Genomic DNA, 14,213 nt, shown 5'->3' with positions numbered 1-14,213 from the left:
AATGTAATCTTAAACTTGAACTGGCAAAAACTTTAGCTGGTTTTTCCTAGTGGTGAAACTTATTGTTAGTGTGAAAAGCATTTTTAGGACTACGCATGATTGAATATGGTGTAATGGTGCCTAAAAACAAGTTTCAAATCTCTAATATAATTCCTACTATGATTCTACTGAAAGCTTTTATTATAAAATCAAGAAAATTAAAAATAAGCTGATTAAAACAAAGAGACAGAAACTGCAGAGCCCCCACATGAGAGTCCTCCTGGGGCCTTGCCTTCCAAGGAGAGACCCATTGTGGCCTTGCTTAACAATGAGTCCTTCATGCTTAGGGTCCTCCGCAGCTCTGCCCTTTGGTGACATGGCTTCTGCCAGGTCATGATGCATTTTTTTTTTTTTGGATGTTGAACTCTGTTGGCTAGGATTTTGATGAGAATTTTGCATCTATGTTCATGAGTGTTGTTTGTCTATAATTTCCTTTTGTAAGTTATGTCCTTCCCTGGTTTGGTATGAGGATTATGCTTGCTTGGTAAACTGTATTAGGAAGTTTTCCATTCTTTTCTATATTTTGGAATAGTTTGGGTAGAATTGATTTCATCTCTTCTATGAATTTTTGATAAAAATTGCCAGTAAAGCCATCTGGGTCTGGACTTATTTTGGTTTTCAGTTTTTGATGAAATGATCAATTTTTTTTTTTGTTATAGTTCTGTTCAAGTTTCCTCTGTGTACATTTAGGTATGTTGTGTTTTTCTAAAAATGTATCCATTTCCTCTAGATTTTCAAATTTGTTGGAGTACAACTCTTCATTATCCTTTTTAGTTCTATTGTTTCTGTTGTGACATCACCCATGTGGTTTCCTTTGTGCGTTATTTATATCTTCTCCCTCTTTTGTTAAATTTGCCAATGGCTTGCCAGTTTTATTAATCTTCATAGAAGCAACTTGTTGTTGATTTTTTCTATAGCTTTTCTAGCTCATTTATTTCTGCACTAATCTTTATTAATTCTTTTCTTCTAGAGAATGTATCTTAACTTTGTTGGTCTTTTTCTAATTGTTGCAGATGTGTAAATGTGTTGATTTTAGTTCTTTCTTCTTTTTGGATATGTGCATTCATTGCAATAAATTGTCCTCTCAGCACTGCTTTTGTTGTGTCCCAAAGGTTTTGGTATGTTGTATTTTCATTCTCATTGGTTCTAGAACTTTTTTAATTTCACCTTTTTTTTTTGGTTCTACTACCCAGTAGCTCTTAAGCAAGGTGTTATCCAGCTTCCCTGCATATGATTTTTATTTCTTTGATCTTCCTATTGTTAATTTCTTATTTTATAGCATTGTGATCTGAGAAGATGATTTGCAGTATTTTGGTTTTAAAATTTATTAAGACTTGCTTTGTGGCCTAGCATGTGATCTATTCTGGAGAATGTTCCATGTCCACTGGAAAAGAATGTGTATTGTGCTGTTGTTGGGTTAAATGCTCTGTACAAATCTATAAGGTCAAGTTGTTGATTGTGTTTTTTAGTTCCTCTTTGTCTTTGCTGAGTTTCTTTATGGTTACTCTGTCCTTTTTTGAAAGCAGTATATTACAATTTCCCACTATTATTGTAGAGTTGTCCATTTCTTTCTTCAATTCTATTAGGGTTTTCTTTATTTGTTTTGGGGATTTTTCAGTGGGATCATAGATATTTATTAAGGTTATGTTCTTTTACTCAATTGACCCTTTAACCATGAGATAACACCTTTCTTTGTCTCTTATTGTTGTTTTGTTTTTTAAAGTTTTTGCCTTAAAATTTATTTTATCTGAGATTAATGTTGACATTCCTGCTTGTTTTTTTTAATTGCAATTAGCAAGGGATTTTTTTCCCCTGTCCTCTAATTTTTAATCTATCTTCATCTTTGTGTGTTAGGTATGTCTCTTGTAGATAGCATATTGAAGGATCCTGTTTTTAATCCATTCTCCTACTCTCTGTCTCTTAACTGGTGCATTTAATCCACTGACATTCAGTGTACTTATTGATAGGTATGGATTAAATGCTGTCATTATGCTGTTTGTTTTTTGTTGTGCTGTTGGTGTCTTTGTTTTGTATGCTTTCCTGTGCTGAGTTCATTTTTGTCTGTGTGCTTTTTCCTGTCAATTTCTTCATAGCTTTAATGTTTCCACACTCTTCTTGGACTTTCCTTTTCTTGATTTGATGTGGTGATGTATTAAGTTTCTTTGAGGTTACCCTATATTTTATTGAGTTCTTCCTCTTTTTTGACAGTCTGTTTTATTCTGAGCTTTACCTGACTTTCTCACCACCTAGATATCTGTTACTATATTTTTCCCTTCTTTTGCTTGGTAGTTATCCTGATCACAGATTAACCTCCCAGATATCTTAATTTCATTCTTGTAGTTTTTTTCTTCTCTAGACTCTTCCATCTCTTGATTGAGTTTCCAGTGATGTTGCCATGTATGCCAATCTCTGGTTGTTGTCTTGTGTTGTTGATTCTCAGTCCAAAGAACTACCTTTAGTATATTTTGGAACACTGTCTTAGCTTTTACAAACCCATTAATTTCTGTGTATCCTGCTTTGTTATATTTGATTGACAGCTTTGCTGGGTATATGATTCTTGGCTGGCAGTTTTTTTTTTTTTTTCTTTCATAGTTTTGTATATGTATCCCCATCGTCTTCTTGCCTGCATGAGAAAATTTTTTCCCTAGCTGCTGTCAGGATTTTCTCCTTGTCTTTGATTTTGGAGAGATTGATTATGATATGTCTTGCTGATTTTCATTTGGGGTTTATCCTTCCTGGAGTTCATTCAGCTTCTTGAATGCTTATCTTCTCATTCTTCAAGATGTTAGGGAAATTTTCTTCCAGCAGCTCTTCAATGATCTAATTTGTGGTTTTCTTTGCCTCCTTTTCTGGAATTCCAACCAGCCTCAGGTTATTGTATTGTCCCATATGAATTAGGCTTACTTCAGATTTTTTCATTCTTTTTTCTGCTTGTTCTTCTGTCTTTGCAGTATTGTGAAACTTATCTTCAAGCTCGTTGATTCTGGCTTTTATACCTTCAATTCTACTGCTTTGCACTTTCAGTGTATTGTCAATTTCTGATATTTTAGTGTTGATCATCTGGACTTTTTTGCAGCTTTTGTGCTTTCTCCAGTGCTGTATCTATTTGTTTGATTGTTCCTGTAGCAGTTTTATGACTTCTTCCTTATTGTCCTCAAATTTTCTGTGGAGCATTTGGATGCACCTCAATATCATTCTCTAAAATTCCCTATCAGACAATTCCAATCCCTCACCACTTTCTAATGTCATTCGTAGCTCTTCTTCTTGGTCATTTGTTTGAGCTACTATCTTGTTTCTGCATTGAGCAGAAAATTTCTGCTGCTTTTTAGGCATTTTGTTAGTGTTATTTTATTTGTATTAATTAAGTGAATGTTTGATGGTGTATTCTTAAGCACACTCCATGTGCATCCTAGTAGGTGTGATTAGGAGATGATCTCCTCTCTTCACTGCTCTTACACTTCACTTCAGAGTGTTTTTAGCAGGTTTTGGTTGCCGATGCTGCTCTAGTGTATAGTAGCTGGTATTGGCTTTTGCCATATTGGTGGTATTTTACAGGGTTTAATTGTAGCTTGGCTGTATCACCGCAGTTGCTGTCTCTTATCAGGTGAGGCATGAGGAGAAAACTTTCCCACAAGATAGAAGCAGGGGTAGAATTCAAGACTAAAAATAAAAGTCAAACATCATAAAAACCCAGGAAACATACATATAGAAAGCTGGGAAACCCAGAAAAGCAACAACAAAATAAAGAGAGAGAGAGAGAGAGAGAGAGAGAGAGAGAGAGAGAGAGAGAGAGAAATCATAAGACTATGAGTAATTCTTTAGTGCCACCTAATGGATTCTTTCCTAATGGATTCTTTTCAAAACCGACTGAGAAATTCCATGATGCTCCCGCTGTGTCAATGTGATCTGGCCCAGGCCTGTCTTGCCCTCCTCTCCTCAAGTCCATTTACCTGTCTCTCCTAGTGTGAACTAGCCCAGGTCTGGCCAGATCCACTTTGGAAGAGATTTCTGGATCTGTTGCTTTCTTCTGTCTCCACCTGCACCCAGTGCAAAACCTTCCCCCATGCAGCGCAGAACAGTGTTAATCCTTCCATGCACCACAAAACCTTGCATACACAATGTAGTACCTTCCCTGTGGGTGTGTACACATGCAAGTCTCCCCTCTGGTCACCAGTGTGCAGATGAGTAGACAGTGCAAAAAAAAATAGATGTGATAAGGAAAAAAACAAAAACCACTCACACTCTGTTTCTGCAGATCCCTGGCTGGTTTCTGTTCTGGGAACACTTGTTTGTCCCTTTCTCCATTCACTCCCATTTACAATGGCTGTGGTGGACCACACAAGCTGCCCTGGATAAGAAGTCACCTCCTTTCTTGCTCCTGTTTCAAATCTTACTCCTGGTAAGCACTCAAACTACTTACTTATCACTGTATCTGAAGTTCAGAGTTCTGGATAGTCTACTGAATCTGTTTTACCCAATTTTCCATGCTTTCACTGACAGGGGGTCTGCACAGACTTTCTGCCTAGTCTGCCTTCAAGCCTATACCTGCTTTTAACAATGTTAATCAGCATGCATGCAGGCTATAATATTATCACTCTAACATTCATATCAATTAACAAGGTTATCAAATGTCCTGATAAACATATGGAAAGAGTTAACTGTCTTGGTGCTTGCTTTGTAGGTGTTTACTCTTTCAGAAGCCACACAATGAGGGACCAGGTGTTAATCCTAGGTGACCATTATAAAAGCATATATGTAAGAAACAGGGACTGACAAGGTATGTGTGTGTGCAAGGGTGATATCTCAGGTAATGCTTGATTTTTTTGTTAAGTTCTTAAAATGGATACACTCATGTTCTTACTGTCTTTCACCATTCTGCATCCCACCTTCATCTAGCCTGAGTAAGTGGAAATGAAATGACAATACACTCCTCTACTGTGTTTCATCATTTCAAAGTCTCCTTTCCTTGTTTTCAGCATCTTAATATTGTGCCCTGAGATCTGCTTTCTAAACATCCATTCTATTCCAGCAGGGGGTCACTTAGAAGCAAAGGGATAAGGATTGAGACTCAGGGATATGGTCTAAGTAGAGGTTTAGGGCTAAATGATTAAAGGACATGATTGGAATTATGGTTAGTGTGAGGATTACCATTAAGAAATCTCAGACTGGAATACAAAGTAAACCTCAGGATAAGGTTTATGACAAAAGAGTCAAAGTCAGAGAGTTTCCCTCCTCTGATCTTGTCTTTGTTCTCCAAGGCATGGAGGGCCAGACAGGAAACATCAGTTTCCTTAAAGCTGCTTCCCTCTAGAACACAGTCCCAGTCACAAACAACTACCATCAGTCCCGCCCCTTCTTCCCCTTCCGTTGTTGATTTCAGAGCAGTAGAACAAAGTGGTTGGGACAAGGAGACAGGTCTGAGAACAGCTATGGGATCTGGAGGAGTGGGCCTCCTCAGGGCCAGGTGGACCTTGGCTTTCCTGCTTCCACTCTGCATGGGTGAGTGTGTCCCTTGATCTTCTAGCCCATGTACTCTGAATACAAGGCTTCCCAAGTGGAGAAGAGGCTCCTTTGCTTCTCTTTTTCAGTGAGGGTTTCAAAGGAGTGTGTGTGAGAGAGTGAGCAGATGCATATGGATCAGGCATTTGGGGATCCTGATGGTGCAGTGGTTAAAGCACTTGGCTGCGAACCAAAATGCTGGTGGTTCAAATCTACCAGCTGCTCCACAGGAGAAAGATGTGGCCATCTGCTTCTGTGAAGATTTATAGCCTTGGAAACCCTACGGGGCAGTTCTACTCTGTGCTAGGGTTACTATGAGGCAGTGGGTTGGTTTTGATTTGGAGTCAGTAGTCAGACAGGGCTCCACTATCCTTTCCCTCCCAGGAAACATGGCTCAGGACTTCCCACCCCAGATCCTCATCCACCCCCAGGACCAGCTGCTCCAGGGCCCTGGCCCTGCCAAGATGAGCTGCCATGCCTCAGGACAGCCACCTCCCACCATCCGCTGGTTGCTGAATGGGCAGCCCCTGAGCATGACACCACCGTACCTACATCATCTCCTTCCTGATGGAACTCTCCTGCTGATGCGACCCCCTGCCTGGGATCATGCCTATGATGCTCAGGCCCTACCTACAGATCTGAGTGTCTACACCTGTGAGGCCAGCAATCAGCTGGGCACAGCTGTCAGCCGAGGTGCTCAGCTGTCTGTGCCTGGTGAGAGTCTGGGAGGGCAGGATGAAGTATATCTGGGGTTGGATGCCTAAAGTGAAGAAAGAGTGATTAGATGTTTGTCAGGGGAGGCCTACGTTGGGGTGCCTCTTTTTGGTATACCTCAGCTATAAGGCTCTGAGAAGTGAACATATGTAGCAAAAAGGTAGGTAAAGCAGAATAGGATGAGTAGGATAGGAGGTAGCTGAGATAAGACCTCCTCTCCTCTCCTCCATTGACCCCACAGTCCTGCGGGAGGACTTCCAAATCCAGCCTCGGGACATGATGGCTGTGGTGGGTGACCAGATTATTCTGGAGTGTGGGCCACCCTGGGGTCTCCCAGAGCCCACAGTTACTTGGTGGAAAGATGGGAAACCCCTGATCCTACATCCAGGGCAGCACACAGTGAGTACAGTCCCAGCCCCATACTTCATCCTACCCTGGGCACAGCTGGGCATACCCTAATGGACTGACCAGCCCCCACAGTCCCACCTCCCCGGGCAGAATGGTAGAAGGGGTGACAGTGATCTCCTCCTAACATGGGAGATATTACAGTGTCTCTGGCCCTATCAGGTGTCCAAGGGTTCCCTGCTGGTGGCAAAAGCAGAGAAGAGCGACTCGGGGACCTACATGTGTGTGGCCACCAACAATGCCGGGCAGCGGGAGAGCCGGGCAGCCAGGGTATCTGTCCGGGGTAAGGGTAGATGTCATTTAATGTTGGGGCCAAGGTAGGGGGGAGGCTCCAATTAAAGTAATGTGGTCTAGTCTTAATGGGGAGTAGGGTATGCAGGTCTTAATCTGGGCCCATGTTGAGTGGGGGTATGCTTCCACTGCTAGACTATACATGTTTTGTTAAGTGCTGTCGAGTTGCCTCCTACTCATATGACCCTGTATAGCGTTCCCAAGAAGCAGTTGGTGAGCTTGAACTGGCAACCTCGTGGTTCATAGTCCAGTGCTGATCCTCTAGCACCACACCAGGAGTCCAGAGTATACACAGGAGTGCTCTAACACTGAACCAAATCTGTGACCATTGAATAGAATTGTCCCACAGGGCTTCCAAGGCTGTAAATCTTTTTGGAAGCAGACAACCTCTTCTTTTCCCCATGGAGTAGCTGTTGGGCATGAACCATCAACCTTCTGGTTAGTGGTCAATCACTTAACTACTGTGCCACCAGGACTCCTTAGATTGCTTTGTTGTTGTTGTTAAGTACCGTGGAGTTGGTTCTGAATCATAGTGACCTTGGCACAGGGTTTCCGAGGCTGTAAATCTGTACGGGAGCAGAACACCTCATCTTTCTCCCATGGAACCGCTGGTAGTTTCGAACTGCTGACCTTGAGATTAGCAGCCTGATTCATAACCACTACACTAGACCTGGGAAATTGGGAAGTTATGGGTTTTCAGTGGCTGTAGGATTCCTTCCCTCTGGCCTGAGCATTCCATTTCCAACCCTATGTTCCCACAGAACCCCATGACCATGAGGAGCCCCTGGAGCTTCTAGCTGTGCACATTCAGCTAGAAAACGTGACCCTGCTGAACCCTGACTCAGTAAAGGGCTCCAAACCTAGGCCTGCAGTGTGGCTCAGCTGGAAGGTGAGGTCCAAGACTTAAGGATATATAAACCAGCCCTAAACTCAAGAAAGTCATGAACTCCATGGCCTTTCATCCTTTCTCCTAAATTCTTCCTCAGGTGAGTGGCCCTGCTGCACCTGCTCAGTCCTACAGGGCCTTCTTCAGGGTCCAGCCTCCCCCAGGAGGCCAGGAAGCTCCATGGGCAGAGGTCATACTGGCTGGTTGGCAGAGTGCAGAGGTTAGGGGCCTCCACTGGGGCCGAGACTATGAGTTCAAAGTGAGACCATACTCCGGCCGGGCTCAAGGCCCTGACAGCAACGTGCTGCTTCTGAGGCTACCAGAACAAGGTTAGGGACATACACCACCCCCCACTTCCCTATGGCCCTACATAAACTATCTAGCCTCTTGTTCTGTCCCACTCCACTCGAGGGTGGGGGTGGGGCCTACTCCTTCTGCCCAGACTGGACAAGCAGAGATACATGAAACTCTTATTCCCATAAGTGTGGGCTCAGACACTTGGAACTCTGACTTTGAGTTCCTTGTTCCAGCTCTTTATCCTAGATCCTCTCCTTCATTGTCCTTTATGTCCTCTGTTCTTTGCCTTCAGTTCCCAGTGCCCCACCCCAGGAAGTGACCCTGAAACCCAGCAATGGCAGTGTCCTTGTGAACTGGGTCCCACCACCTGCAGACAACCACAATGGCATCATCCGTGGCTACCAGGTATACCCCACAAGCTGACACAGAGGAATCTAGAGGAAATAAGACATCTCTCTCTCCTGGTGTCCTTCATACTCTTGCTCTGGGCACTGAGAAACAGAACCTCTGCAGAGAAATAGAACAAAAACCCCACTGTCATCATTGATCTCAACTCATAATGACACTATAGGACCAAGTGGATCTGTCCCATAGGGTTTCCAAAGCTGAAAGCAGACTATCTCTTTTTTATTCCACAGAGTGACTGGTGAGTTCAAACCTCTGACCTTTCAGTTAGCAGCCCAACTCTGCCTAGAGAGGCAAAGAAAACATATACTTGTTGAGCAAGAACCTACAGCCTCCAGACACTGCCTAGCACTTTACCTATATGATCTCAGTTCATCTTTCAGGTCACCTGGGTTATATTATCAATTTACAGACATAGGAAGTGAGACTAAGATTACAGGCATAAGAAACAGGAACTAAAACAGGCGGTGTCTGACTTTAAATCTCTAAGACAGTGGCTGCTGTTGTTAAGTGCCATTGAGTTGGTTCCAACTCATTGTGACCCTGTATACAGTTTCCAAGGAGTGGCTGATAAGGGTAAATCTCTGACCTTGCTGTTAGCAGTCCAGTGCTTATCCTAACTGCCACACCAGGATTTCAGCCTCTAAGACAGTGGGACTCAAGATTTTATTTCTGAGCCAAGAGCACTAGCATCCCCTAGGAACTTGTTTGAAATGTAAATTCTTGGTTTCTGTTCCAAGCATGATAAAACATTGTTGGATCGGTGGTAGAATTCTCTTCTTCCATTCTGGAGACCCAAGTTCTATTCCTGGCCAATGTATCTCAAACACAATCACCATCTGTCTGTCATTGGAGGATTGTGTGTTGCTATGCTGCTGAATAGATTTTAGCAAAGCTTTCAGACAAGGTGGAAAGAAAGGCCTGGTGATCTCCCTCTGAAAATCAGTCAGTAAAAACCCTGTGGATCACAATTGTCTGGTCTTATAATAGGGATAGAGCAGAGTTGGGCAGCAGAATCAAAGTTCCTTTGTGCATGGGATTGCCATGAGTTGAGAACCAAATTGACAGCAAATGTCACTACTACCTCAGGCCTACTGAATCAGAAACTCGGGCATGGGCCTGTTGTTGTTGTTGTTGTTGTTATGTACCGTGGAGTCAGTTCCGACTCATAGCGACCCTGTACAGGGTTTCCGAGGTTATGAATCTTTACGGGAGCAGAAAACCTCATCTTTCTCCTGCGGAACAGCTGGTAGTTTTGAACTGCTGACCCTGACGTTAGCAGCTCAATTCATAACCACTACACTACCAGAGCTCCTTTAGGCATGGGCCTAGCAACCTGTATTTTAACAAGTGCTCCAAATAATTCTGAAGGACACTGAAGTTTGAGACGCTTGGTCCAAAGCAAACTTTGGAAGATTACATTTTATTCAGTGCTACAGCTGTCTTTCTTGCTTTGTGAGGGTAGGGAGGCAGAAGGTGGGATAGAATGTGTGGGTGCCTGTGAGGGTATCCCCATGTGTGGGTGCATGCAGGGCAGACTAACCATGTGCTTATAGTCTGGTTTGGAGATGAAGGTTCTAATGACTGAGATGGTATTAGGGAACAGATGCCTACCTCTGCTTGTGCCAAGGTGTGGAGCATGGGCAACACCTCACTGCCCCCAGCTAACTGGACCGTGGGAAGCCAGCAAACCCAAATGGAGATTTCCACTCACACATCAGGCTCCTATTGTGTGCAAGTTGCTGCACTTACTGGCGCTGGGGCTGGGGAGCCCAGTAGCCCTGTCTGCCTCCTTTTAGGTGAGGGCAGTGCCCACTTGCCCCTTCCACACCCCTCAATCTTCATTCCCACCTTCCTCCCATCCTGCTTCCATCCTCACTTGCCCACATCCTTCCTCTCTCTGCTCCTTTTCTATTGCTTTGTTTCATCTGCCTCTCCCTGCTAAGCTCCAAATCCCATACAGAGCAGACCAAGGAGCAAGCTGCCCAAGAGCCCAGTGACCCTGATACCCAGACCCTGGAACAACTGAGAGCCACTCTGAGGCGACCAGAGGTTATTGCCAGCACAGGGGTCATGCTCTGGCTGTTGCTGCTGGGCACTGCCTTGTGTGTCCACCGCAGGCGCAGAGCTGGGATGCACCTAGGCCCAGGTAAGAAAGTGGTGACCCCCAGGTGGTCAGGCATCTCCTGGGTCTAGCCACAATGCTGCAAGAGGGCTAGATCTCTGAACAGGTGATAGAGATATTACATTTAACCTTTTTCCTGCCCTTTCCCAGGTCTATACCGATATACCAGTGAGGATGCCATCCTAAAACACAGGTGAGAGATGAGGATGCCATCCTAAAACACAGGTGAGAGGGAGGGGCAGAGGAGCCAAGTGACAATGGAGCTGGAACAGAGAACTGGATGGAGAACCAGTCTCCCCTACAACCACTTTAGGATCCTAGTAGCAGAATTCTTTTTCATTAATTAGTTTTCATTAATGCTCCAATCATGCCACCTTACTGGAATACTTATTAACTCAAATGACTTGTTCTGAAGCTACAACCTAGTAGCTGACCTTCTGAGTTCCTAATCCATTGTTCTTGTGGCGAGCCTCTCAATGACACATAACAACATTACCTCTGAGACCTTGGGCTGCCATTTTACTGCCATTTTCTTTGCCGAAAGTAAGGTGCCAAACTGGCTGGTGCCATTTTCCTTGGTTTAGAGGTCTATGAAGGGCTCCTCAGCTACTTTCTGAGCTGGAAGTCTTGGCCAAATAGGATCTTACTTCACCTCTCTTTCTCCCCATCCCACCCCTACCCCACCACTGCCCCAGAATGGACCACAGTGACTCCCCCTGGCTGGCAGACATTTGGCATTCTACCTCTGGTTCTCGGGACTTGAGCAGCAGCAGCAGCCTCAACAGCCAGCTGGGAGTTGACCCCCGGGTCCCTCTAGACTACCATCGCTCCTGTGAGTGTGCTTTATAGGAACAAAGGCCTAAATGGGAGCAAGGATCCCAGGGATAGGGGTGAGTGGGATGAGATGTGCTCACTATAATTCCTCTTGTCATTTTCATTGTAGTGATCTCCTGGGACCCTCGAAGCCCCGGTGTGCCTCTGCTTCCAGACACCAGCACTTTTTATGGCTCCCTCATCACTGAGCTGCCCTCCAGTTCCCCAGTTAGGCCAAGCCCCAAGGCCCCAGCTGTCAGGTGCCCCCCAGCCAAGCTGGCCCGGTTCTCCAGCCCCTGGTCCAGTTCAGACAGCCTCTGCAGCCGCCAAGAACTCTCTTCTCGCCTGTCGTTGGCTCCTGCAGAAGCCTGGAAGGCCAAAAAGAAGCAAGGTAAGGATGGGGTGAATAGGTAGAACCTAAAGCTAGAGGTAGAGGGATGAGGAATGGAATGTGGTAGGATGTAGTCCTCAAGACCTCAAGACAAGTTATAGGTTGCACTCTACCGTGACTTGCATCTCCTTTTCTAGTGTTCACAGGTCTCTTTCCCCTATCACCAAAGCTCTCAGCTGGGAGTGTGCTCACCTTGGCTTTTCTTTACACTGAGGTCTTCTTTCAGTTTGACCATGCTGCAAGGTCCGTGGTTCAAGCTAACCAGCTGCTCCTTGGAAAATCTATATAGGGTCACTATGGGTCAGAATTGACTCAACGGCATTTAACAACAACATCATAGGAGACCCTGTATCTGAAACCAATTCCACTCAGCAAACATTTGATAAGCACCATTATATACCAGAGCCCTGTGAGAGACATTAAAGTCTCCTAAGACAGGATTATCCAGAGCCATATAAGAGATTTGCCATGTGAGAAGTGGAATTAACAGATTCAATCCAAGAAAAGGAGTATTTTTCTACATAGAGCTGAAATTCATGAGAAGGGTAACAATGTGAGGGTATAAAGAAAAAAAGAATATTCCTTTTAAAGTATCTATTAGGTACCAGGAACTTTCAGAAAGTCTGGCCATTTACAAATGAAACTAAGGCTCAGAAATGTTTGTGGATTTTTCTGAGGTCTCACAGCTTATATAGGGCTGAGGTGGCCTATGAATGCAGGTCTTTTAACTCCAAGCCCAATGTTTTTCCACCCTATCACAGCTACCTGGATGAAGGTGGAGAGGATGGATGGAGGTTCTTCCTTATTTTTTTATGGGTTCAGGGTTCCACAGGCTTAACTGAATAGCAAAATCAAAGATGTCCCCTAGGGTTGATGTCTGAAAGGCATACTTGGCTTGTCCTGCAATCACTGACTCTTTCTTTTGCAGAGTTGCACCAGGCCAACAGCTCCCCACTGCTCCGGACCAGCTACCCAATGGGGCACTGGGCCTGGGAGCTAGGGGATAGAGACACTAAGAACCATTCCGAAAGCAAAGGTGAGAGGTAGACCCAGAGAGGGGTTAAGGCAGGGTGGTAGGGGTCCACCAGCCCAAGCCCTGTACCGGCATTTCTCTTATCCCTGAGGAGGTCCTGGGTGGGTAAGTGATTTGGATGGGCAGTGGCTAGACTGGGTGTGGGGCTGCTTGGCTCTGCTATCCTCATGTCTATGTTGTTGTTTTCCAGGAATTGTGTCCAGAGCTCTGGTTGCCTGGAGGGCCCTGGGACCCCAGCTCCCGGCTAATCAACCTCTTCCTCCTGCACCACCCTCTCCTCATGGAACCCCCACTCAGAGTAAACAGACCCAGTAAGAGGGCCCAGTCTCGGAAAGCAATGCTGTGGGGTTGGGAAAGCGGTGTTTACTGGATTACACAGGAGCTGGGAGATGGGTAGACAGGGAACTCAATAACTGAACTAACCATTCTGCTATCACTTTCTTACCCAATCAGGCCCTTGGTGGAGTCGCAAGCTTCCTCCTCCCTCCCGCTGCCAGCAGCCCCTATTCCCATCTTTATCCCCTCAAGTCCCCCTAGCCCCTACAGTCCCTGGACCTGTTCACTCTCTGGTCCCAGTCTGGCTTCCAGTTGCCTGTCTAGCGATTCTCTGTCATCCCTGGGGGAAGATCAGAATAGTGTGTTGACCCCTGAGGAGGTGGCCCTCTGCCTGGAGCTCAGTGAAGGTGAAGAGACCCCCAGGTGAGTAGCCTAAGAGAAAGTCAAAAAACTACAGGGAAGTGCTTATTAGACATTGCACTGCTACCCAAGCTTAACTGCTACTATGCACCCTACCCCACCTTAACTATTTTTATGCTTCCCATTTTGCCATTTCATAGGAATAGTGTCTCTCCTGTGCCAAGGCCTCCTTCACCCCCCATCACCTATGGGTACATCAGCGTGCTGACAGCCTCAGAGCTAGCAGACATCGACAGGGCTGAAGGAGGGGTAGGGTCCAAAGTGGGTGGCCTGCTGTGCCCACCTCGGCCCTGCCCCACCCCTACACCCAGTGAGGGCTCCTTGGCCAATGGCTGGGGCTCCGCCTCTGAGGACAATGCTCCCAGTGCCAGAGCCAGCCTTGTCAGCTCTTCCGATGGTTCCTTCCTGGCTGATGCTCACTTTGCCCATGCTCTGGCAGTGGCTGTGGACAGCTTTGACTTTGGTCTGGAGCCTAGGGAGGCAGATTGTGTCTTCACTGGTATGTAAAGTCACCCCTTTCTTAGTTCTTAGCTCCCACCCTTTAAAGTGGATGCAGCTCCAAGAAAACTGCCCCTTCTCCCCAATCAAGAGGCAAAGCTTCCTAATTACCTTCATCATT

General features: G+C 45.3%; 1 protein-coding gene across 1 annotated transcript; it reads left to right on the top strand.

The window, feature by feature from the left end:
• The first annotated feature begins 5,468 nt into the window (after nucleotides 1-5,468).
• On the top strand, nucleotides 5,469-13,601 carry ROBO4 (roundabout, axon guidance receptor, homolog 4 (Drosophila)). The gene is made up of 14 exons (XM_006867655.1): nucleotides 5,469-5,538; nucleotides 6,494-6,651; nucleotides 6,820-6,940; nucleotides 7,710-7,837; nucleotides 7,935-8,163; nucleotides 8,424-8,536; nucleotides 10,167-10,335; nucleotides 10,500-10,685; nucleotides 10,812-10,854; nucleotides 11,357-11,493; nucleotides 11,605-11,865; nucleotides 12,794-12,901; nucleotides 13,089-13,209; nucleotides 13,352-13,601. Exons 1-14 carry the CDS (start codon nucleotides 5,469-5,471, stop codon nucleotides 13,599-13,601), a joined length of 2,094 nt encoding a protein of 697 aa, XP_006867717.1.
• Nucleotides 13,602-14,213: the final 612 nt, after the last annotated feature.

Source organism: Chrysochloris asiatica, unplaced genomic scaffold (genome assembly GCF_000296735.1).
Source record: "Chrysochloris asiatica unplaced genomic scaffold, ChrAsi1.0 scaffold00107, whole genome shotgun sequence".
NCBI lineage: Eukaryota > Metazoa > Chordata > Mammalia > Afrosoricida > Chrysochloridae > Chrysochloris > Chrysochloris asiatica.
This window is presented reverse-complemented; position numbering and strand designations above follow the sequence as displayed.

What these genes read in the sequence shown, in the direction of transcription:
- ROBO4 (XM_006867655.1), top strand. Translation starts at nt 5,469, where the DNA reads ATGGGATCTGGAGGAGTGGGCCTCCTCAGGGCCAGGTGGACCTTGGCT. An exon ending in AGCCAGGGTATCTGTCCGGG is followed by an intron (nt 6,941 to 7,709) that starts GTAAGGGTAGAT and finishes ATGTTCCCACAG; the next exon opens with AACCCCATGACCATGAGGAG. An exon ending in TCTAGACTACCATCGCTCCT is followed by an intron (nt 11,494 to 11,604) that starts GTGAGTGTGCTT and finishes TTTTCATTGTAG; the next exon opens with TGATCTCCTGGGACCCTCGA.